The 22851-nt window shown below is 60.9% G+C and overlaps 1 protein-coding gene across 1 annotated transcript; it reads left to right on the top strand.

Moving 5' to 3' along the window:
• Positions 1–577: 577 nt before the first annotated feature.
• Positions 578–16200, top strand: Tead4 (TEA domain family member 4). Its single transcript, XM_013023605.1, has 12 exons — positions 578–583; positions 3790–4084; positions 7425–7489; positions 7719–7781; positions 9905–10033; positions 10583–10626; positions 11242–11297; positions 12168–12307; positions 12439–12612; positions 15354–15494; positions 15850–16002; positions 16087–16200. Exons 1-12 carry the CDS (start codon positions 578–580, stop codon positions 16198–16200), a joined length of 1380 nt encoding a protein of 459 aa, XP_012879059.1.
• The last annotated feature ends 6651 nt before the right edge of the window (positions 16201–22851 follow it).

Here is a 22851-nt window from a genome sequence, read left to right as displayed (position 1 = left end):
TGTCCCTGAGCTGCTTTAGCTCAAGGCCAGAGCTCTTCCGCTTGAGCCACAGCGCCACTTCTGACTTTTTTTTCCTTGAGTAGTTTATTGGAGATAGGAATCCCATGCACTTTCCTGCCCAGGCTGGCTTCTAAACACGCGCCTCAGATCTCAGCCTCCTGAGCAGCTGGGATGACAGGCGGGAGCCACCAGCGCCCAGCTTCAGGGTCCTTTTGTGTCAGGACTGCGCAGGCCCTGCCTGCCCCAGCCCCCTGGACAACCTCACCTTGTAATGATGGGTGTGTGTGTAGGGGGGGTAGTCAATCCCAGGGCTGGGGCGGAGCCTGAGGATGTGGCTAAGCCAATCTCAAGGGTGGAGGTGGAGCCTGGGGATGGGGGTGGAGCCTGGGGGTGGGGTGAGCCAATCTCCAGGCTGGGGGTGGAGCCTGGGGGCTGGGGGGTGGAGTCGGGCTGGGGGTGAGCCAATCTCAAGGCTAGGGGTGGGGCCTGGGGATGGGGGTGAGCCAATCTCAAGGCTAGGGGTGGAGCCTGGGGGATGAGGATGAGCCAATCTCAAGGCTGGGGGTGGAGTCTGGGGATGGAGGTGAGCCAATCTCCAGGCTGGGGGTGGAGCCCGAGGTGGAGGTGGAGCCTTACTGCTTAGAAGTTGAAGGGTAGTCGAAGGAGTTAACATCTACCACAGGTAAGGGGTGGTTTTCATGGGGCTTGAACTCTAGGCCTTTGAGCTGAAGGCTCGTGCTCTCCACTTAAGCCACAGCTCCACTTCTGGCTTTCTTGGGGGGTGGGGGGAGTGGAAGGGCGGTGGAGGGTCAGGGAGGGCTGCTTCCGGGCTGGGGGTGGGGAGCCCAGGAAAGGGCTCCGTAAAAACCTCTGCAGGGCTGAGAATTGAACCCAGGGCCTCAGGCTCACCAGGCAAGTGCTCTCTACCTCTGGGCCAACAACCCACCCCAGCCTAGGTCTTAGGGTGTTGTTGTTTTTATGTTTGCAGCCATCACTAGCCCAACCCTAACCTTCAGGTCACTTGGGGTCAGTTTTTCCTGGCTGAGTTACCTGGTCCGGCCCAGCCCAGCCCAGCTCTCTGTCCACCCCTCCCTCCTCATCTCTGGGGACTCCCGCCACCCACAAAGGAGAGCTGGGGAGGCTCCGGTATCTTCTCTCCACGTGCTCACCCCCCCACCCCCTGCCGGGCTTTTCCCAGCAGTTCCTCCTCCTCCCCTCGGTTAAGTTTTCCTCCATGCCTCCCAAGAGTGTTTGGTTTTGTGAAAGGCTTTTGTCCAGGTTGGCCTTGAACTCTCCATCTTCCCAGGGTGGAGATTACAGGCGGTTGCTACCACACCCAATTTAAAGTACCTCAGTGAATTGAGTGAAGGAGTCTTAATCTCAGCACTTGAGGTTTTTGTTTTCCACTTCCCCCTTTTTTTTTTTTTCTTTTCTGGAGGCTGGGTGTAGGTGGTAGATCAAGCTGGCCTCGCTTCGAATGGACTTCCCATCCTCCAGCCTCGGCCTCCTGTGGGCCGAGATTACGCCCAGCAATTACCAGGCTGGTTCTACACCCGAACTACTGATTTGTTTGTTCGTTATTAGCAGTACTGTGATTTGAACTCCGGGCTTTACCTTTGGTAGGAAAAGCACTCTAAGATCTTACTTTTTTCCTTTCTTTCTGCCTTGTAAGAGAGTGAGCTGTAGATGCTGATTATAGAAAATCGAATCGATAATCGAAGGACAGTGCTTGCGTGCATGCATGTGTGTGTGTGTGTGTGTGTGTGTGTGTGTGTGTGTGTGTGTGTGCATGCATCCACGTGCATCTGTGCCCGAGTGAGCACTTACTTTGTGCTGGTACCAGGGCTTAAATTTAGGACATCCCCAGCTCTCCCGTGGCTTTCTTGCTCATGGCTGGCACTCTTCCCTTGAGCCATGCCTCCAGTTCAGCTGGGGTTTTTTTTGCCAGTTCAAGGCTCTACCCCTGAGCTTTTGAGCTCATGGCTAGCGCTCTACCAGTTGAGCTGCAGTTTCTTCTAGCGTTTCGGTGGTTCATTGGACGTAAGAGTCTCATGGACTCTCCTTCCCCAGGCTGGCTGTGAACCGTGATCCTCAGATCGCAGCCTCCTGAGTAGCTGGGATGACAGCCCTGAGCCACCAAGCCTGGCCTAGCAAACTTTTCTCCCCAACCCTGGTCCTCCAGATGTTGGCCTCCGGAGTAGCTGGGCTTACAGGCGGGAGCCGCCTCACTCAGCTTGTTGAGGAGTTTCTTTGTTTCCTTTCACAAGTAGTGTAAAGCGAGGTGCAGGTGTCTCACGACTATAATCCTGGGCCAAAGCCCCGCTGGGTTGAGGGGTGTGTGTGTGTGTGTGTGTGTGTGTGTGTGAAGCCCGTTGTTGGAACAGGCTTTGGGTCTGTGGGACCCCCCCACCCCGCTGCCCCATATCAGGGGTGCTGAGATTTCTCCTTATCACTCTTAGGGCGATGATCTGCCCTCTCTGAGTCTCGATTTCCCCACCGATTCCCCCCAGGGGTCCGCTCTGCCCCCTCCCCTGGCCGTCTCTGGACCCAGCTCCCTTTTGTGAAGCAGTCCTGATTGTGCTGAGGACCTTGTTCCCAGCACCCTGGCGATGGAGCGGCGTGTTCTCTGGGCTTGGTTGCCCTGGCAGGCCATCCGCTGGCCTGGGGCGGGGGGGGGGGGGGCTGGGGTGAGAGCCAAGGCCCAAGAGCCAGGTCAGGGATTATTTTTATTCCTCTGTCCCGGGCCCGCGGGTCCCTGGCCAGCCCCTCCCCCCTGGCAGCCGTCGGGGGTCACGGAGGGGGGAGGAGTTGGAGGAGTTGTCATCATCATCTCCAGCCTGGCGTAGGCCACAGGGCCCCGGGGCAGGCCAGGCCCGGGCCGGGCCGGTGGGCATTCGAGGGTGGGCGGCTGGCCCGCAGAGCAGTGGACCAGCCCGGTGACTCATTTTGGTAATGGATCTGTGGTCCGGGACCTGGGGTGACCCACTGCCCTGATTTCCCCCCGGGGACACAGAGCGCCAGCCCTCAAAAAAGCCTCCATCATGGGGCGGCCTGACCCGAGCTGGCCCTGGGTCCGCTGACATCTGGGGCTGCGTCGGGGCGGGGGGCATTTCTGGGGGGGAGAGAGGGGTGGGAGACCACGGCTTCTGTGTGTGTGTGGGGGGGTCGCGTCGGATCAAGGGTTTGGGGTACCCCCCTTCTGTGTCTTCTAGAAGCCTGATCTTCCCTGCGCTTTGTTGGGCTTTTAAGTACATAACCCAGGCGACAGCCAGCACTATAGAGAGCCTGAGCTGTATCAGTGGCCCCCGCCTGTCATCCCAGCCACCCAGGAGGAGGCTGAGGTCCGGAGGATTGAGGTTCAAAGCCAGCTCCAACAGACACGGGCATAGAACTCCCATCTCCAAAGACCCAGGAGTCTCGTTGTGGGGTATATACTTTTTTAAGTGTAAATTTAATTTTTGTTGTTGTTGTTGTGGGTCATGGGGCTTGAACTCGGCCTGGGCGCTGTCCCTCAGCTCTTCAGCTCAAGGCGAGTGCTCACCACCTGAGCCACAGCCCCACTTCCGGTTTTCCGGTGGTTTTATGAGATAAGAGTCTCATGGACTTTCCTGCCCGGGCTGGCCTTGAACCACGATCCTCACATCTCAGCCTCCTGAGTCGCTGGGATGACAGGCGGGAGCCACCAGCGAGGGCCTGGCTGGGTTGTTGGAGAGATGGAGGCACACGGCTCAGCACCAACGTGGCGTCGGGCCCCCCGGCGGCCCCGGCCCTGGTCTCCCCGCTTCCCAGCCCCCCCATGTCCTCACGCGCAGCCCTCTCGGCCTGGCAGGTCCCACGGGCGCCCCTCCGCGCGGAGCCTTGGCGGGCCCGGCCGGCACCATTACCTCCCCCGCGTGGACCTGCCCCATCTCCCCCGAGGGCAGCGGCGTGTCTGGGGGCAGCCAGGCGCTGGACAAGGCCGTCGACCATGACGCCGAGGGCGTGTGGAGCCCGGACATCGAGCAGAGCTTCCAGGAGGCGCTGGGCATCTACCCGCCCTGCGGCCGCCGCAAGATCATCCTGTCGGACGAAGGCAAGATGTACGGTAAGGATGGGAGGAGGGCACAGCCAGCCCGCCGGCCGTGTTGGTATGGGGTGGTCCGTCCGCAGGGCGCCTGCCGGCTGCCCGCCTTCCCTGGGTTGGTGACGGGTCGGGGAATCACTTCCGGGTCAGCACCCCCATCCCTGACCCCCTGCTTGTTCCTTTCCCCACACTTCCGGTTCTAACGGCTGCTCTGTTAAGGGAGCATTTGCTTGAGGACAGCGGAGCATGCGTGATGCACGTGTGTGTGGCATGTGATGTGTGTGGGACGCATGTACATATGCATGTGGCGTGTACGTGCGTCATGTGTGATGCATGCACGCATGTGCGTGTTGTGTATATGGCCTGTGATGCATGCATGCACGTGTGTGGTGTATGACGTATACGTGTGTGGTGTGTGACGTATGCGTGTATGCGTATGTGTATTCTGGTGTGTGTGTGTGGTATGCATCTGTGCATGTGTGGTGTATGTGTGCGTGACATGCATGTATGATCTATGGTCTGCTATGTGTGTAGGATGTAGGCTTATATGTATATGCTGCATGTATATGGTCTATGATGCATATGCGTGTGGTGTATGATGTGTGATCTGTGTGTATGGTGTATCTATGTGTGGTGTATGGTGCATGTGTGTGTGACGTATGATCTATGTGTGTATGTGTGGGGTTTGTATCTGTGGTGTATGGTACATGTGTGTATGTGTGTGATGTGTGATCTGTGTGTGTGTATGGTGTTTGGTGTTATTGTATCTATGGTGTATGATGTGTGTGTGTGTGGTGGATGATGTAGGTAGGTACGGTGTGTGGTGTGTGTGTGTGTGTGTGTGTGTGTGGTATACGTTGCATGTGTGTGTGTGTGTGTGTGTATGTGTGAGATGTAGGATGCATGTGTGACACGGAGCTGCAGGTGTGTGGTGGGGTGCTCTTACATAGTGAGGGGACCCTTGAGCTGGGAGGTGGGTGCTGAAGAGCCGGGGCCCCTGGGTGAGGTCTGCAGCCAGCTGGCGGGAGGAGTGGGGAGGGCGGGGGGAGGGAGAGGGGAGGGGAGGGAGGGCGGTTCTGCAGGTTCTGTCCAGTGCCCTCCATCACCCCGAGCCCACAGCCGCGGGCTGAGCCCGGCTCTCGCCGTGGCCTTCGGGTCTTCAGGACGGGGACGGGAGCTGGGCCCGGCCCAGGCGACAGGGCAGAGCCGCCGGCCGCGGCCAGACAGACATGCAGATGGCCGGGAGTCACGCACAGCGCAGATTAGCACCTGTTATTTCTGAGGCCGCCGTCTGCAGGGCTGGCTGGGCCGCGCCGCGGCTCACCTCGGGCCGGGCCTCCTCTCCTCCCCTCCTTGCTTTTCTGCGCTGTCACCGTGCGCTGCCCGGGGCCCACGCTGGCCCTGGCCGGGGTCACCCTTCCCTTCCTGCCCTGGTTTTGGGGGGGGACCCGTGGTTGGACCTCTCTGGTCATGGCCTCTGCCACTAACCCCCGCTGCCGCCATCTCCACGCCTGTGTCCCAGGAAGGCAGAGAGGAAGACCCATGGGCTTCCAGAGCCTTCCATGCCCCTTTATAGCCTTCGAGCTGAGGACCGTGGTTCAAGGCCAGGCCGGGCAGGAAAGTCTGTGAGACTCCGATCTCTCAGAAACCAGTGGGAAATGGAAGGAGCCGCGTGGCCTTGAGTGACAGCGCCCAGGCCCTGAGTTCAAGTTCCCGGACCCACATGTACCAGAAAAGAATTCCTGTTGGTGTTGGTGTTGGTGGGAAGGTGTGGCGGGGGCGAAGCTGGGGTTAGAAGATGGAGTGGATTTCCGTGGACCCGGGGTCAGGGCCTCTGGGAGAGACGCCTCTCACTCAGCCCCACGTCCAGTGTGAGGGAGAACCCTGTGGAAGTTGAGGAACTGTCTCTCTATAGCCGGGCACTGGTGCTCACGCCTGCCATCCCGGCTCCTCAGGAGGCTGGGATCGGAGGATCTTGGTTCCAAGTCAGTGTAAAAGTCCTGAGTTCAATCCCCAGCACCCCCCTCTCCTCCCCCCCCCCCCACACTCAGGGAAGGAAGGGAGGGACCTGCAGCATGAGTAACTCTAGTTAGACCCAGAGGAGGACTGTCGGACGTCTGCCGAAGAGCATTGTGGAAATGCGTTTCCCTGGAAGGCTGTGAGCCAAAGCACGTTAGCTCCCGGGCCTGGGTTTCTGGGTTCAGGCCCACTCCCCACCACAGCCCCCCAAGTGTGAGTCTCCCCTTCCCCCTTCTCCGGCATGGAGCGGTCAGCCAGTGTCCCCAGGCCAGGGCACCTCTTGAAGGTGGCCTCTTAATTCAGCCTTGGCAGTGTGGAAAGGTCAGCCCGGGGCCAGCCTGGCCTCTGCCAAGCTCTTGGGTTACAGCCCAGGTGGCCTGCAGGCCGCCCGCCCGCCTGATTCTGAGCCGCGGGCCAGACGGGGCAGCTTGGCTTTTTGTTTATTTGTGTCTTGTCCCAAGACTTGAACTCAGGGCCTGGGCGCCGTCCCTCAGCTCTTCAGCTCAAGGCGGGCGCTCTACCACTTGAGCCACAGCCCCATGTCCAGTTTTCTGGTGGTTTATTGGAGAGGAGAGTCTCACGGCCTTTCCTGCCCAGGCTGGCTTTGAACTGCGATCCTCCAGCTCTCAGCCTCCTGAGTCGCTGGGGTGACAGCGTGAGCCAGCGGCGCCCGGCTTACTTTGGCTTTGTTTTGACTGTTAATTTTTAAGAATTGTGAAGACGAAGGTGGGAGCGCATTGCTTTTGGACCCTGCCCCCCTTCCCTCGCTCCCTCCCGTCCCCACCTGTGAGTGGCAGAGGTCATTCTCCACACGGTGTCCAGTGAGGACCACGGCTGCCTTTGTCCACCCTGCGTCCCCCCATTTCTGCGCCCCCCTCGCCCTCCCAGAGACAGAGAAACCCACACACGAGACAGACAGAAAACAAAAAAAACAACTACGAGGAAAAACACTTGTTTGCATTTGGATGTCTGCATTCCATTCTGTACGACCGACCGGAGGTGCTTAGGCCTTGGGCCTTTGTGTTCCTCTCCTAAGAGCGTCCTCCTGGGGTCATTTCTGGCTTCTTCTGGAGGTTCCTGGGAGATCAGAGTCTCACGGACTTTCCTGCCCGGGCTGGCCTCGAACCGCGATCCTCGGATCTGTCTCCCGAGTTGCTGGGATGACAGGCGGGAGCCGCCGGCGCCGGCCGGAGCCCCTTTCGGATGCTAGGAGATCGTTTGTGGCACATCGAGGGGAGAGGGGCTCCGCGCCTTGTCCCCCCCCCAGGGGGGCAGGGGGGCTGGGGGAGGGGCTCTGCTGCCCTGCCCCCCGCCCCCCACTGAGGCCGGGGTGTCTCCGCAGGCCGGAACGAGCTGATCGCACGTTACATCAAGCTGCGGACGGGGAAGACGCGCACACGGAAGCAGGTGCTGCAGCCCGGGTTGGGAACCCCAGTTCCAGAGAGCTCGGGGTGGGGCGGGGCTCCCGGGCAGCCCCCCATCTTCCTGGGTTACCCCCCCCCCCCGACAGCAGCTTGCTAAGATTGCAAGAGTCAGGCCAGACGCCTCTCACATTAGGTCCAGGCTCGGGGTGGGGGCCCCCGGGCTGTCCGGGGGGGACCGCTGAGCCGTCTGGTCCTCTGTTCCCCCGTCGCAGGTCTCCAGCCACATCCAGGTGCTGGCCCGGCGCAAAGCTCGCGAGATCCAGGCCAAACTCAAGGTGAGAGGCGGGCGCGGGGCCCCCTACTTCCCAAAAGCTGGGGCTCCCGTTCCAGTGGGAAAGTCCCCCCCCCCCCCGCTCGCCGCCTCCCCTCCCCCTGTGGTGGTTGGGTTTGTGCGCAGGACTAGGACTCGCACTCAGGGCCTCTTGCTTTTGTTTTTGCTTGGCTTTGTCGTTGTTGTTCAAGGCTGGTGCTCTACCACTTGAGCCACGGCTCCACGCCAGGTTTTTGCTGGTCAATGGGAGCCGGGAACCCTCAGCTCAGCCTCCTGAGTTGGGAGTTTTGTAGGCATCCGGCTTGGGGTTCCCCGGACCCACTCACCTTTGCAGGGCCTCTGCGGACCTGAGGCTGCTCAGTGGGGTGCTGTTGGGGGTCCCCTCGGGGAGTCAGGGCTCTGGGGGGGGTCTGAACCCCTGGTATTCTGGTGACCAGAGTCTGCCCAGCCGTGTGGACCATGGAACTAGATCAGTCGTTTACAGACTTTAAAAAAAGAGCCACAGCAAGCTGGGCTCCGAGGATCACGGTTCAAAGCCAGCCCGGCCAGGTCAGTCTCTGACTCTGATCTCCCGTGAACCGCCAGAAAACCAGAAGTGGCGCCGTGGCTCAAGCGGTAGAGCGCCCGCCTTGAGCTGAAGAGCTGAGGGCCTAAAGCCTCTGATGACCTCTGAGTGACCTCCAAGGCACCATCGACCCCGTGGTCTCCGGGCTTGGCATCGGTACCGTGGGCCGGGCAGGTGAAGCGCAGAGCGTGCTGCCTTCTGGGCCCCCCGCCCCCGCCCAGCTGTCCCCCACGCCCACAGCTGGCCGGCCCTCGCTCCTTTGCCCCCGTCCAGCTGGCCCGGCCGCAGCTGTGGCCCCTCCCTGGGACATGCCTGTGTCCCCCGCCGCCGGAGGGACCGGGCAGGTGGCAGCATGGAGGACAGACTTCCCTGAGTTAGTTCTTTATCCATTGTGCCGGTCGTGGGGCTTGAACTCAGGGCCTGGGCACTGTCCCTCAGCTCTTCAGCTCAAGGCTGGCGCTCTACCACTTGAGCCACGGCGCCACTTCTGGTTTTCTGGTGGTTCCTTGGAGAGAAGAGTCTCATGGCCTTTCCTGCCCAGGCTGGCTTGGAACTTCGATCCTCACGTCTCAGCCTCCTCCTGAGTAGCCGGGATTACAGGCGTGAGCTGCTGGGCTTGGCTCTCCTCATCCATAAGTAGGAGTGGGGTCAGAGGACGGGTGAGGGCGGAGGGCCTGACAGCTTCTAGGCTCTGTGCGCTGTCCACGCCCTCCTCGCTTCCTCCGGGCCTTGGCCGCGGTTTCCTGAGCCCCGGCCGTTTGTTTAGATTCGGGATCCGGGGAAGGGACTCCAGTGGCCGGCTTTGAGATCTTGGGCCCGTCACCTGAGGCTTTTCCTCCGGGGACCAAGACCGCAGCATTCAGCGTTTCTCAGATCCTCACGCCAGCTGGGTCGGTTTCCTGTGGCTGGGACGCAAGGCCTTCCTGACAGGGGACGATGTATAAGGCGCAAGGCCAGGCACAGTAGCACACACCTGTAGTCCCAGCTACTACTCAGGAGGCTGAGATCTGAGGATTCTGGTTCGAGGCCAGCCTGGGCAGGAAAGTCCATGAGACTCTTCTCTCCCATGCACTACCTAAAAAAGCCAGGAGTGGAGCTGTGGTTCAGACGGCCGAGCTTCTGACTCTAGTGCGGCAGCTCAGGGACTTGAACTCACGGCTTGAGCTCCATCCTTGAGCTTTTGTGCTACCACAGCTCCACTTTGGCTTTTTCGTTCGTTTGTTTTTGGTGTTTAATTGGAGATAAGGGTCTCAGGGGCTTTCCTGCCCGGGCTGGCTTTGAACCGTGGTCCTCCTGAAGAAGCCGGGATTACAGGCGTCAGTCACCGAGCTCGGAGAGTGTGTTTAGGAGTTGGTCCTGACTGGGGTGGGGTTCAGCGGTGTGTCCTGGCTGCTGCGGGAGGCGGGGTCGGGAACGTGGCTCCGTGGGGAGGGGCGGCATCCAGCGCTGTGCACACCTCCAGCTCTGGTCGTGTCTGGGGCCACACGCTGGCTCCCCGGAGCCTGGCCGGGACCCTTGGCTGAGGTTGAGGTGTGCCCCCCCCCCCCCCCTCGTCTCCCCAGGACCAGGCAGCTAAGGACAAGGCCTTACAGAGCATGGCTGCACTGTCCTCTTCCCAGATCGTCTCCGCCACAGCCTTTCACAGCAAGATGGCGCTTGCCCGGGGGCCAGGGTACCCAGCGGTCTCAGGGGTAAGTGGAGGCGCTTAGCAGCGGGAAAGCAGTCCAGTAGACTTCAGTTTTTTTGTTTATGTCGGTCGTGGGGTTTGAACTCACGGCCTGGGCGCTGTCCCTCAGCTCTTCAGCTCAAGGCTGGCGCTCTACCCCTTGAGCCACAGCGCCACTTCCGCTTTTCTAGTGCTTCGTGGGAGATCAGAGTCTCACAGACTTTCCTGCCCCAGGCTGGCTTTGAACCGCGATCCTCAGATCTCAGCCTCCTGAGTGGCAGGGGTGGCGGGCGGGAGCACCAAGGCTTGGCACTACATTGGGCTTTCTGTGGTTCTGGGGGTCAAAACCCAGCGCCTCAGGCCTGCTGAGTCCTTGGAGGTTTCCTGGCTGTAGGAAGCGTCGGGGTCTTCGTGCTGAGCTGTGGAGGGGGGGGAGGTCTCTGGGAGAGGGTCTGGGCCTGGTCCTGACTCCTACACCTGCTGGGGTGGGCTCCCCGCCCCCTGCTTTACAACTTGGGGACCCCCCCACCTCGTGCACGCATAGCTGAGCCGACTCCACCTTCTACCCCTGCAGTTTTGGCAAGGAGCGTGTCCAGGCCCAGCCGCAGCCTCCCATGAGTGAGTAGATGGCTTGGTTTCCGTTTCACTTGCTGCCGGACCTATGGCGCTCAGCCACAGAGCCCGGCCCCCAAGGGTGGCCTGGGGTCACAGTAATGTAGCCATTAAGCCTTTTTTTTGGCCAGTCCTGGGGCTCAAACTCAGGGCCTGGGCGCTGTCCCTGGGCCTCTTTGTGCTCAAGGCGAGCACTCTACCACTTGAGCCACAGCTGCCCCTTCTGGCTTTTTCTGGGTCATTTATTGGAGATAGGAGCCTCCCGGGCTTCAAACCCTGATCCTCCGATCTCAGCCTCCTGAGTAGCTGGGATGACAGGCGTGAGCCACCGGTGCCCGGCTCAGTAAGCCTTTTGAGGGGGGGGTCTTCCACTTAGGGCTTGGACTCTTGAGTCTGGGGGTATCCCTCATTTTTTTGGGGGGTGCCATTCACCCAAACTCCAGCCTGTCTGGGATACCGACGGGCACGGTGGAGGGAGAGAGGCCGGGAGGCTGGCGCCCACACGGCTTGGGTTTTGCTGGCAGACGCTGCCAGGGAAGCCAAGGCCCGATCAAGATGGCCAGGGGCGGATTGCGGGCGGGCACAGGGCTGCGCGGCTGACGCCCTTCTCTCCTCTCCCAGTGTGAAGCCTTTCTCCCCGCACACCTACCCTGTCCAGACCCCGCTGACCCTGCCAGGTAGGTCTGACATGCGTGGCTCTCCCTCATGTGCATGACCCTCTCTTCTAGAACCTTCTGTGCTGTAGGCCAGGCTGGGATCCTCACCCTGGCCAGGTCGGTGACTACAGGTGATATTCTGGAACATTCTAGTTTCCTGGTGGTTCACTGGAGATGAGAGTCTCCTGGTCTTTCCTGCCCCAGCTGGCCTCGTATCACGATCCTCAGATCTCAGCCTCCTGAGTTGCTGGGATGACAGGCGGGAGCCTCCTGAATCTTTCTCTTTTTCTTTTGTTGGTCCTGGGACTTGAACTCGGGGCCTGGGCGCTGTCCCTGAGCTCCTTTGCTCAAGGCTGGCGCTCTACCACTTGAGCCACAGCCCCACTTAGGGTTTTCTGGTGGTTCATTGGAGATCAGAGTCTTAACGGATTTTCCTGCCTGGGCTGGCTTTGAACCGTGATCCCCAGATCTCCGTGTCCTGGGGAGCTGGGATGGCAGGCGGGAGCCCCTAGCGCCCGGCTCCAAGATCTCTCTTCTTGTCCTTGGGTTCTGTGTCTCTACCCAGAGCCCCAAATGTTCCCCAGGCTGCCAGGGACTGGCACGGGCTGTCCGTGATCTGCCCCCCTCCTTTGTGCTGCAGCCAGACTGTCCCACCCGAGAGCTAGCCGGGCACGGTAGCTCACGCCTGTCATCACGGCCACTCAGGAGGCTGAGATTCTTTCTGAGTGACCAAAGGTGGACCCTAGCCTGGGCAGGGAAAGTCCAGGAGAGTCTTGATCTCCCGGGGACCAGCAAAAATTTAGTTGACTCTGAGATCAAGCACTATGACAGACAGACACACAGCGCTCTAGAGCTGGCTGTAAGCCCAGTTCCGTCTCCCTCCGCGTGCAGGGTTCGAGTCTCCCTCGGGACCCACCCCGCCTCCCTCCGTGACGGCCGCTTCCCTGTGGCAGGGCCGCGGCGTGGCCAGTTCCAAGCTCTGGATGCTGGAGTTCTCGGCCTTCCTGGAGCGCCAGCAGGACCCGGACACGGTAGGGGCCCAGCCCTCCCCACCCCCATCCTTCCCCTGTGGGGAAACTGAGGCCCGAGGGGCTTGAGGGGGGCTGAGGTGCTGAGCTGGTCCACCCGGACCCCTCTAAGACCCCCACCCCCCACCCCTCAGTACAACAAGCACCTGTTCGTGCATATCGGCCAGTCCAGCCCCAGCCCCGGGGACCCCCACCTGGAGGCCGTGGACATCTGCCAGATCTACGACAAGTTCCCCGACAAGCAGGGCGGCCTGGGCGAGCTCTTCCAGCGCGGGCCCCCCGACGCCTTCTTCCTCGTCAAGTTCTGGGTGAGTCTCCCTGGGGGCTCCCCCCACCCCCACCTTGGGCCGCCGTGTTCCAGGCCAGGTGTTGGCCCAGAGTCCAGATGCCGCCATCGGGCAGCAGAGATTGTTCACACACCGAGTCATCGTCATCGTCATCGTCATCAGAGGCTCGGGCTGGCAGCTCCCGCCTGTCATCCCAGCTGCTCAGGAGGCTGAGATCTGAGGATCACGGTTCAAAGCCAGCCCGGGCAGGAAAGTCCCTGAGACTCTGATCTCCAATAAACCACCAGAACACCGGAAGTGGCGCTGTGGCTCGAGGGGTAGAGCTTCTGGGTCCAGCAGGCCAGACACAGATGCTCTTGAGGTTGGATCCTCAGGTCTTGCCTCAGTTTCCCCTCTGGAAAAAGCCGTTCTCTGGGCTGCGGTGGAGGGGGGGTTGAGGCGTGGGGGGGGATCTCCCCCTGCCTGTGTCCTCCCCACTGGGCCCCGGGTGGGTGGGTGGCCTGGGTGGGAAGGGAGGGCCGGGGCCTGCTGTGAGCTGGGGGAAGAGGGAAATTCGTTCCTTTGAGTCTGGGGACTTTCCCCGGCTTTGCTCCCAGCTCGGCCTCCTGAGTGGCTGGGATGCCAGGCGTGAGCCCTGGCGCCCGGCCACCATTCTTACAGCCAGCTGGAAATGTCATCTGTGCCCAGGATGGGCCGGGGGGGGGGTGGAGACGAGGCTCTGTCTACGCAGGGGAACCTGAGCCCCCCCAGCCCCCGGGCCCCCTGCTTCTCACACACCAGCGCAGGACAATGAAGCCGCCGCGCCCCTCCAGCCCATCTGTCCATCACCGGACGCCCCACACCTGTTCAGGCCGGGCCTGTGCGCCGCCCTCCACACACAGGCCGGCTATGAATAGGGGGGCGGGGGCGGGGGCGGGGGGGCAGTGGGTGGAGGCCCGGGAGGAGGCCCGGGCGGGGGGCTGACCTTCCTCCTCCTGTGTCTGAGGAGGCTGTGTTGGCTATACAAGGAGGCGCCCCCCCAGCCCCCAGAGGAGGGGCGCACCGCTGAGCCCCCCGCCCCGTGGCCTGGGGCCGGTCCTGGGGTCCCTGTGTGAATCTCCCCCAATACAGCCACCATCGCTCCCACTCTACTGTGTCCCCCCCCCGGTTCTGCCCGCCCTGGGTAGATTCCTAGAGAACAGAAGTAGGGGCTCCCCGGTCCCTGGCAGGGCCGGGCTGGGACCCCCCAGTCTGGCCTGAGCTGGCTAAGCCTCGTGAACAGCCGGCCCTGCGATTGGGGGCAGCGCCACCCGGAGGTGATGCCTGGAACTGCAGCGTGCAGACTTGAGGCTTTTAGAGACCAGGTTCCCCCCACCCCACGTCTGTCCGTCTGTCCCTACAGGGTGACAAGGCCGGGATGTACATATACTTCTTGGGGTACCGGGGTAGTGCTGCCTTTGTGGGGGGATGAGCCCAGGAGACCCCCTACAGGGAATGCTCTGTGTGTGTGTGTGAGAGAGAGAGAGAGAATCCTGGGTCTTGAACTCGGGGCCTGGGCGCTGTCCCTCAGCTCTTCAGCTCAAGGCTGGCGCTCTACCACTTGAGCCACAGCACCAGTTTCCATTTTCTGGTGGTTTATTGGAGATCAGAGTCTCATGGGCTTTGCTGCCCGGGCTGGCTTTGAACCGTGATCCTCAGATCTCAGCCTCCTGAGTCGCTGGGATGGCAGGCGGGAGCCACCGGCACCAGGCTTCAGCTTCTTTTTGCACAGGACAATAGTGGATCGATGCCGGCCCTGGGTTGGGAGCTGTTCAGTAAACATGACTGGTGGATTTGCAGGGCCCCTGGGTGCAGAGCCTTGGCTCCTTGCTGCTGAAGGTCTTTTGTGTTGAGTTCCTCCTAACCGCCCCTTTGCATCCCATGATGTGCTCGGTGTGGCCCTGTTTGCCCACAACAACAAATGGGGGCCCTTCTCGGCGCTTTTCATGGCTGCATACTATTTCTATTGTGTCCTAAGACAAGATACCCACCTCTCCTGCTCTCCTGCAGTGGCTGCCGGAAAGACATGGCGCTCGGGCGCACCCTAGTGGCCGGAAGTGGAACTGCTGGGCCATGGTGCCTCACCGTCTCGGGGTTCGGGAACCCCCTTATCAATAGTATAAAGCCGAGGGGCTTCAGAAATGCAGTTCCTCTCCGGGGGGCCCTGGCTCCTCAGCTCCCCCTGCTGGCGGTGGGCAAGCCTGCAGGCCTGGGCCTGTCCCTGGTCAGCAGCCAGCCCCGCGAAAGGTCACCTCCAGGCAGGGGGAGGGAGCGGGTGGAGCCAGCCGCGGGGTGCCGGGTGCGGGGAGCAGGCCAGTTTGGACCACAGACTGGCACAGTCTGCCCTGAGTTTTGTCTTAGTGCCGGTCCTGGGACTTGAACTCGGGGCCTGGGCGCCGTCCCTCAGCTCTTCAGCTAAGGCTGGCGCTCTACCACTTGAGCCACAGCGCCACTTCTGATTTTCTGGTGGTTCCTTGGAGATCAGAGTCTCACGGACTTTCCTGCCCAGGGCTGGCTTTGAACTGCGATCCTCCAGATCTCAGCCTCCTGAGTAGCCGGGATGACAGGCGTGAGCCACCAGTGCCGGACTTCTCTTCTCCACCCTGAGGATGGACCCTGGGGTCCTGCGTGTGTGCTGGGCACTATTCCACCGAGCCGCACCCCTGACCCCCTCGGCGCGGTCTTCCCCCTTTCCTCCCGGCCAGCGTAGCCAACCGGGTCCCGGCCTTCCCGTGTGCCCACAGGCGGACCTCAACACCAGCGTGGAGGATGAGGCCGGCTGCTTCTACGGGGTGTCCAGCCAGTACCAGAGCGCCGAGAACATGGTCATCACCTGCTCCACCAAGGTCTGCTCCTTCGGCAAGCAGGTGGTGGAGAAGGTTGAGGTAGGAAGCTGCCTGGTGGCGGGGCGGGCCGGGTGACCCTGGGGCCCATGTGGGGTGGGGGCTGGGGCCCATGTGGGGCGGGGGCTGGGGTCCATGTGGGGTGGGGGACAGCACCCCCTGGTGGTGGGGTGGGCCGGGTGACCCTGGGGCCCATGTGGGGTGACCCTGGGGTCCGTGGGGGGGGACAGCACCCCCTGGTGGCGGGCTGTGGTGTGTGTGTGTGTGTGTGTGTGTGTGTGTGTGTGTGTGTGTGTGTCCGTCCATCCAGCACACCCTGGCCAGGGTTGATGCCCAGGGGGAGGCCGGGCGGGAGGCCGGGCCTGCGGGGTGCTGACGCCCCCCCCCGTCCCCACAGACCGAGTACGCGCGCTACGAGGGGGGCCGCTACCTGTACCGCATCCACCGCTCGCCGCTGTGCGAGTACATGGTCAACTTCCTCCACAAGCTGAAGCACCTGCCCGAGCCCTACATGATGAACAGCGTGCTGGAGAACTTCACCGTCCTGCAGGTGCGCGGGGGTGCGCGGGGGACCCCCCTCTCCCCCCCCGCCCCGCCGCCCACGGACTCCTCTCCACCCGCCTCTGCCCCACAGGTGGTGAGCAACAGAGACACGCAGGAGACCCTGCTGTGCATCGCCTACGTGTTCGAGGTGTCGGCCGGCGCGCACGGCGCCCAGCACCACGTCTACCGGCTGGTGAAGGAATGAGACTCGGGGTGCGGGGCTGGCAGCGTCGGGGGGACCCTTGTGTGTGTGTACGTGTGTGTGTGGGGGGGGGCTGCTGCTCCGGTGGAGGGGCGTGGCCAAGCCTCTCCTGCGGGAGCCGCTGCCACTCCCCCTCCCCCCCAATAAACCCACGCTGTGTCTTCCCCGAGGCCCGGCTGTGGTGGGGGAGTCTGGGAGAGGGCAAGGGGGGCCGGCGTGCCCCCCAACACGTGCTGGCTGTCCCGAATCCTTGCAGGCCTCCCCCCCCCACTGCCGTCTGTGCCAGCTTCTTCCTTCACAGCCCACATCGCTGGGGCAGCCCAGCTTGCCTGGGACCTGGCGCGTGAGCTGGGGCAGCGTGGAGGAGACGAGCCGTGAGGGCTGGCGCCAGGGCAGCCACGGAGACTCGAGGCAAACGGCTCCATCACCCGGGGCCTCTAGTTTCCCATTTGGGAAATGGGCACAGGAACGGATACAAACCTACCTCGTGTGTGTGTGTGTGTGTGTGTGTGTGTGTGTGTGTGTGTGTTGGGTCCACAACCTTCTCACCCAGAGGAGCCTCGAATCCACTGGCAGCCAGGGGTGCTAGATTTATTTATGTAATTTATGTCCATCTGCGGTGCGGGACAGAGACTCGGCCCGGCAGGGGTGAACAGCGAGGCCGCCCAGTCCGCCTCTACCCACAGCCGGCGCCGTGGCTCCCGCCTGTCACCCCAGCTCCTCAGGAGGCTGAGATCTGAGGATCCCGGTTCAAAGCCAGCCCCGGGCAGGAAAGTCCGTGAGACTCTGATCTCCCAGGAACCACCAGAAAACCGGACATGGCGCTGTGGCTCAAGCGGTAGAGCACCAGCCTTGACCGAAAAAGCTCAGAGATTGCATCCAAGCCCTGAGTTCAAACCCCACGACCGACAGAGATTAAAGCAGGATCACAGCCAGGTCACGGTGGCTCACTCGTGTGGTCTTAGCTACGCCGGAGGCTGAGACCTGGAGGTTAGGGTTTGACGCTAGTCCAGACAGGAAAAGAAAAAGAAAATCCTTGAGACTCTCTAAGGAACCACCAAAAAGCTGGGCTGGAGGCGTGGTTCACGCGGTAGCGCACCAGCCCGGGAGCAAGATAAAGCACACGAGAGCTCGCGGGGCCCCAGTTCAAGCCCCTAAATGCCAGCATAAAAGTCAACAAAAACAAGAGTCACCTCGCCCGGCTCAGAGCTCAGTGCTGGAAAGAACGAAAAGTCACCACTGGAGTCCGGGGGTTCACGCACCCCAAAGGTGGGCCGTGGGTGACACTGGTCCTGGCTGGCAGCTTCTCTTGGCACCGAGATCCTGGGGCTGGGGGGGCAGGGGCACCCCTACTTGCTGGACCCCCCCCACTCTGCTCTTGCTATTCACCCACATATGTCCCAACCGCTAGTGCCACTGGCCGCCCCGATGTCCTTCTGGAAGCAGCCGCCTTGCAGGCTCAGGTCCCACCCTTCCGGCCCTTGTGTCCCCCCCAACCCCTCCCACCCCGGTCTCCTACCTCCCACCACTTGAGTAGCTGGGACTACAGGCATCCGCTGCCCTGCCCGAGGCGGCCTAGCTTGCTTGTGGCTGTGTTCCTGTGCTGGGTGAATGGTTTAGCTCTTGTCTTGGGTCTGCATTTATAGGGGGTGTGTAGGGAGATGAGGGACGCAGGGGTCCGGAAGACTAGGAGGAGGAGGAGGAGGAAGAGGTCAAGCTGACAAGTTGGTTCAAAGGACAGGGAGAGGAGGGGGGGGAGGAAGGGAGGCCGGACGGGTGGGTGGTCATGGGTGAGCTGGGGTAGACAGTGTGCCCGGGGGCGGGCAGCGGGGTGGCGGCTGAGGCTCAGGGACGCCCCCTGCCGGCAGGGAGACAGGATTCTGCTTCTGTCATGGAAGGTTCTGGGTGTTCAACCAGAGGCCCCGTCCTTCTGCTCTGCTCTTTGGAAGAGTGAGGAAAGACAAGGGCTGCTTTATTACATTCAGACAGACAGACACACACACACACCAGCTCTGCCCCGCCCTTTGTCCGAGGTGGGCAGGAAGCTTGCCGTCTAGTTTGCTATTGCAGATCCGGGCTGAGATCCGGAGGATCGAGGTCCGCAGGCCAGCCTGGGGCAGGGAAGTTCCCTCGATCTCGTTTCCAAAACCAACCCACGTGGGGGTGGCCTGGTTCAAGTGGTACAGTGACCGTCGGAAGGCAAGGACCTGAGTTAAGATTGGGGCCCCGCTGGGGTGGCGTCCCCAGGAATGCAGTCAAGAAAGGGTCCATGGTGGGGGGTGGGGGGAGCGAACCGGTCTGGAGTTGGGGCTGCTGGATGGGGCCTGGGTTTGGGGGCGTCCGGGTGTGCGGTGTTCAACCACGCAGGGTTGCGTGTTCTGCTGTGTAAGCGCCCCACCATCTCTCCCCAACCCCAGTAAAGTCTGTTTTGCACCCAACGCCCTGGTGCCGGTCACTTCTTTTGTCTGGGAATTCATGGGTTCGCCACCTGTCCACAGAGTGACAACTGTCACCCACCACCGGGGCGGGTACTGAATTCTGGTGAGTTCCAGGGCTCCTGGGGCAATCCAGGAGCAGCTACAGCGAGCCCTGTGAATGCCGGACCTGTGTGTGTGTGTGTCCTGGGGCCTGAACTCTGGGCCTGGGCGCTGTCCCTGAGACTTTTTACTCAAGGCTGGCGCTCTACCACTTGAGCCACAGCGCCACTTCTGGTTTTCGGGGTCGTCTGTTGGAGATCAGAGTCTCACAGACTTTTCTGGCCCAGGCTGGCTTTGAACCACGAACCTCAGAGCTCAGCCTCGGGGCGTAGCTGGGATGGCAGGCGGGAGCCGCGGGTTCCTGGCCACAAGGACCTTTCCCAGGACAGAGGAGGGCTTCTTCCTGTAGACCAGGCTCCAGCTCTCTTGCCCTGGCTCCTAGAGGAACTGACGATGAAGAAAGCCAGGCACCTGTGGCTCACGCCTGTAATCCCAGCTACTCAGGAGACCCGAAGGAGAAGATCCTGCTCCAAAGCCAGCCCCCACCCGCCACGCCCAGGGAAAATAATAATAATGAAGCCAAGAAGTGGGGGAGAGGTGACCCCAACTCAAGCAGCCAGTCTGGAGCAAAATAGCTGGGGTCTGAGAGCCGCTGACCCCGGGGTTTCCAAGACGAGTTCCAGCCCTGGGAAGATGAAGAACCCTGGTAATTGCCATCTGTCCAGCCCACCCACAGCCGCCTTTAATCGCCGCTGGACCCGGAGGCCGCGGCCCCTCCCACCTGCCCTGCGCGGCTGGGAGCGTGGATTCCCGGCCAGGCTCCCCGGCTTTGAGTTCCATGGCTGCTCACCCTGGGGTAGCAGCTGTGCTCCGATTTCTGTCAGCCCTCGGATCTAACGCTCCTCTGCTACGAGGTCCTTCCCCGGCCTTGGGTAAAGGTCATTCGTGCTGTAACGGCGTCGGGGGTGGCGTAGAGGTGGTCAGACTGGGGTGGTAGGCCGTAGGTTCAAATCTCAGGGACTCTAAGTCTGGCTATTCCAACACACCAAAGAGAAGGCGTGGGGAAGGGTAGAGGAGGAGAGAGGCTGTGTGTGTGTGTACGCACACATGCGTGTATCCTGGTCCTGGGGCTTGAACTCAGGACCTGGGCTCAATCCCTTAGTTTTTGTGCTCAAGCTGAGCTCTCTATTACTTGAACCCAAGCTCCACTTCCTGCTTTGCTTTGCTGGTGACTTGGAGATAAGAGTCTCGTGAATTTGTCTGCCACGGGCTGGCTTTGGAGCCACGATCCTGAGAGCTCAGCCTCTTAAGCAGCTAAGATGACAGGCAGGCGCCATGGGTGCTTTAGCTCCCTCGTTGTTTTTGAGACAGAGTCTTATGGTGTTGCCTAGGCCCAAATTCCTAGACTCAAGCCATCCTCTCACATACTGGGACTTAGGCCGGTTGCCCTGCTCAGCTTGGGTTTGGCTTCTAGCAAAATGGAGGACAGAATCCCCCGGGGATTCTGTCCCCCTAAGTCTGTCTTTCCAGAGGCAGCTTCTGGAGACACTCGCATGGGGCTGGCGGGGTGCGGGGCGCTCTGCCCGCCTCCGTCTCTCTCCGGATTTCATAATGCGCCTTTCGCCCTCGACACACAGCAAGCCCAGGCATGTGGTCTGCATTTTCTCCTGACAAGCCTCCCCGAGACCTGGGCAGGGCAGTCCAGGAGCTCTCCGCCTGCTCATCCGTGGGTGGTGTTTGCCAGGCTGCAAGTCTGGGTTCCCAGAGCGGTCGCACGCATGCGCGCACAGGTGCACACGCGCGTTCAGCGTGTGTGTACTGCACGCAGCGTCTGCGATCAGTCTCTGGCTGGGTTCAGTCCACTGGCCTCCGCTAAGTGGAGCTGAGGAGAGGTTGCAGTCTGAATAGCACCCTGCTCTGGGGTTGGCACAAAAGGGGCCAGCTAAGCCTTTGTTGTCGTTGTTGTTGGTCCTGGGACTTGAACTCAGGGCCTGGACGCTGTCTCTGAGCTTTCTGCTCAAGGTGAGCGCTCTACCACTTTGAGCCACAGCGCCACTTCTGGTTTTCTGGTGGTTCACTGGAGATCAGAGTCCCATGGACTTTCCTGCCTGGGCTGGCTTTGAACCGTGATCCTCAGATCTCAGCTTTCCGAGTAGCTGGGATGACAGGCGGGAGGCACCATCAGCAATCGGCTCATCTGGCTTTTTATAGCTGACCTTTGCCCTTCTCTGGCCTAACCCAGGCAGCCACGCAAGCACCTGACCTAATCCATTCAACACCCAGTTTTCCCAGAGGCGCCCTCCTGCAGTACCACCCATCGCCACCGGAGGCCGCCACGCGCCAGCCTCCCTCCCCTGCCTTCCGGGGCGCTTGCTGGGGGGGGGGTGTGTGGCTTATTATCATTTCTGATTTGATTTGGTCATTTCAAGGGGATAAACCGACCCAAGGCCTTGGGGAGCGAGAAATTCCATCCGAGGGCTGGCGTCCCGGGGCTGGAAGGGAGCTACCTGGAGTACCGCCCTGGGTCGCAGTGAAAGTGGAATATTTATTGTTGGCCTCACACTCGGATACTTTAAACAATCTTTGGTTGTTGTTGTTTCAGTCCTGGGGCTGGAACTCGGGGCCTGGGCGCTGTCCCCGAGCTTTTCCCGCTCAAGGGTAGCGCCCTGCTGCTTGAACCACAGCTTGCTTTCTGGTGGTTCATTGGAGATAGGAGTCTCCCGGACTTTCCTGCCCAGGCTGGCTTTGAACCTCGATCCTCCGGATCTCAGCCTCCTGGGAACCTAGGATGACCGGCGTGAGCCATTGGCACCTGGATCAGCCTGTAATGGCTGGCCTGTTACGGTCTTCCTGTCTCCTGGGAACATGTCGAATGAGTCTCTTTCTCTCTGTGAGAATGTTTTCTCTTCTGGAGGGTGGCAGAGTTGACAGCCTTTGCTAACGGGGCTGATGTGGACAGGACAGATTGTGCAAGCTGTTATCCTGTAAGGCTTCGGTGCTGAGGACTGACCCTTGGCCCTTTGTGCTGACCCTTGACAGGAAGGGGGGAGGGAGGCTCCAAGGGGTGGACACAGCATGCTGCTCACCAGGGGACGGGCCCAGTGGAAACTTCCCGTGTACTCAGGACAAAGCGAGCAGACCCTTACGGTTAGGGTGACTTTTTTTTCTTTTGGTCAGTTGTGGGGCTTGAACTCAGGGCCTGGGCGCTGACCCCCAGCTCTTCAGATCAAGGCTGGCGCTCTACCACTTGAGCCACAGCGCCACTTCCGGTTTTCTGGTAGTTTATTGGAGATCAGAGCCTCATGGACTTTCCTGCCTGGGCTGGCTTTGAACCGTGATCCTCAGATCTCAGCCTCCTGAGGAGCTGGGATGATAGGCGGGAGCCACCGGTGCCCAGCTAGGGTGACATCTTACAACGCTGTTTTGAGGTAAGCCCCAGAGGTTGGCGCCCTTCATCCCAGCTGCTCAGGAGGCTGAGATCTGGAGGATTGAGGGTCAAAGCCAGCCCGGGCAGGAAAGTCCAGGAGACTCTTGCCTCCAACTAGCCACCCAAAAGCCGTTAAGTGGCGCTGTGACTCAAGCGGTAGAGCACCAGCCTTGAGCAAAGAAGCTCAAGGACAGAGCCCAGGCCCTGAGTTCAAGCCTCAGGACGAACTGACACAGACAATGGCACACAGACATACAGACACACATATGGACAGACACACAGACACAGGCACACAGACACACATATGGACAGACACACAGACACAGGCACACAGACACACATACGGACAGACACACAGACACATGCACACAGACACATGCACACAGACAGACACATGCACACAGACATACAGACACATGCACACACAGACACATGCACACACAGACACATGCACACAGACACACACACACATGCATGCACCACGCACAGACAGACAGACACACAGATACATGCACACAGACATACAGACACATGCACACACAGACACACACACACATGCACGCACCACGCACAGACAGACACACAGATACATGCACACAGACATACAGACACGTGCACACACAGACACATGCACACAGACATACAGACACATGCACACACAGACACACACACACATGCACGCACTAGGCACAGACAGACACACAGATACATGCACACAGACACACATACGGACAGACACACAGACACACA

This window comes from Dipodomys ordii, unplaced genomic scaffold (assembly GCF_000151885.1).
Source record: "Dipodomys ordii isolate 6190 unplaced genomic scaffold, Dord_2.0 Scaffold69, whole genome shotgun sequence".
NCBI lineage: Eukaryota > Metazoa > Chordata > Mammalia > Rodentia > Heteromyidae > Dipodomys > Dipodomys ordii.
The sequence above is the reverse complement of the archived record's forward strand: the minus strand, read 5'-3'. Positions and strand labels throughout refer to the sequence as shown.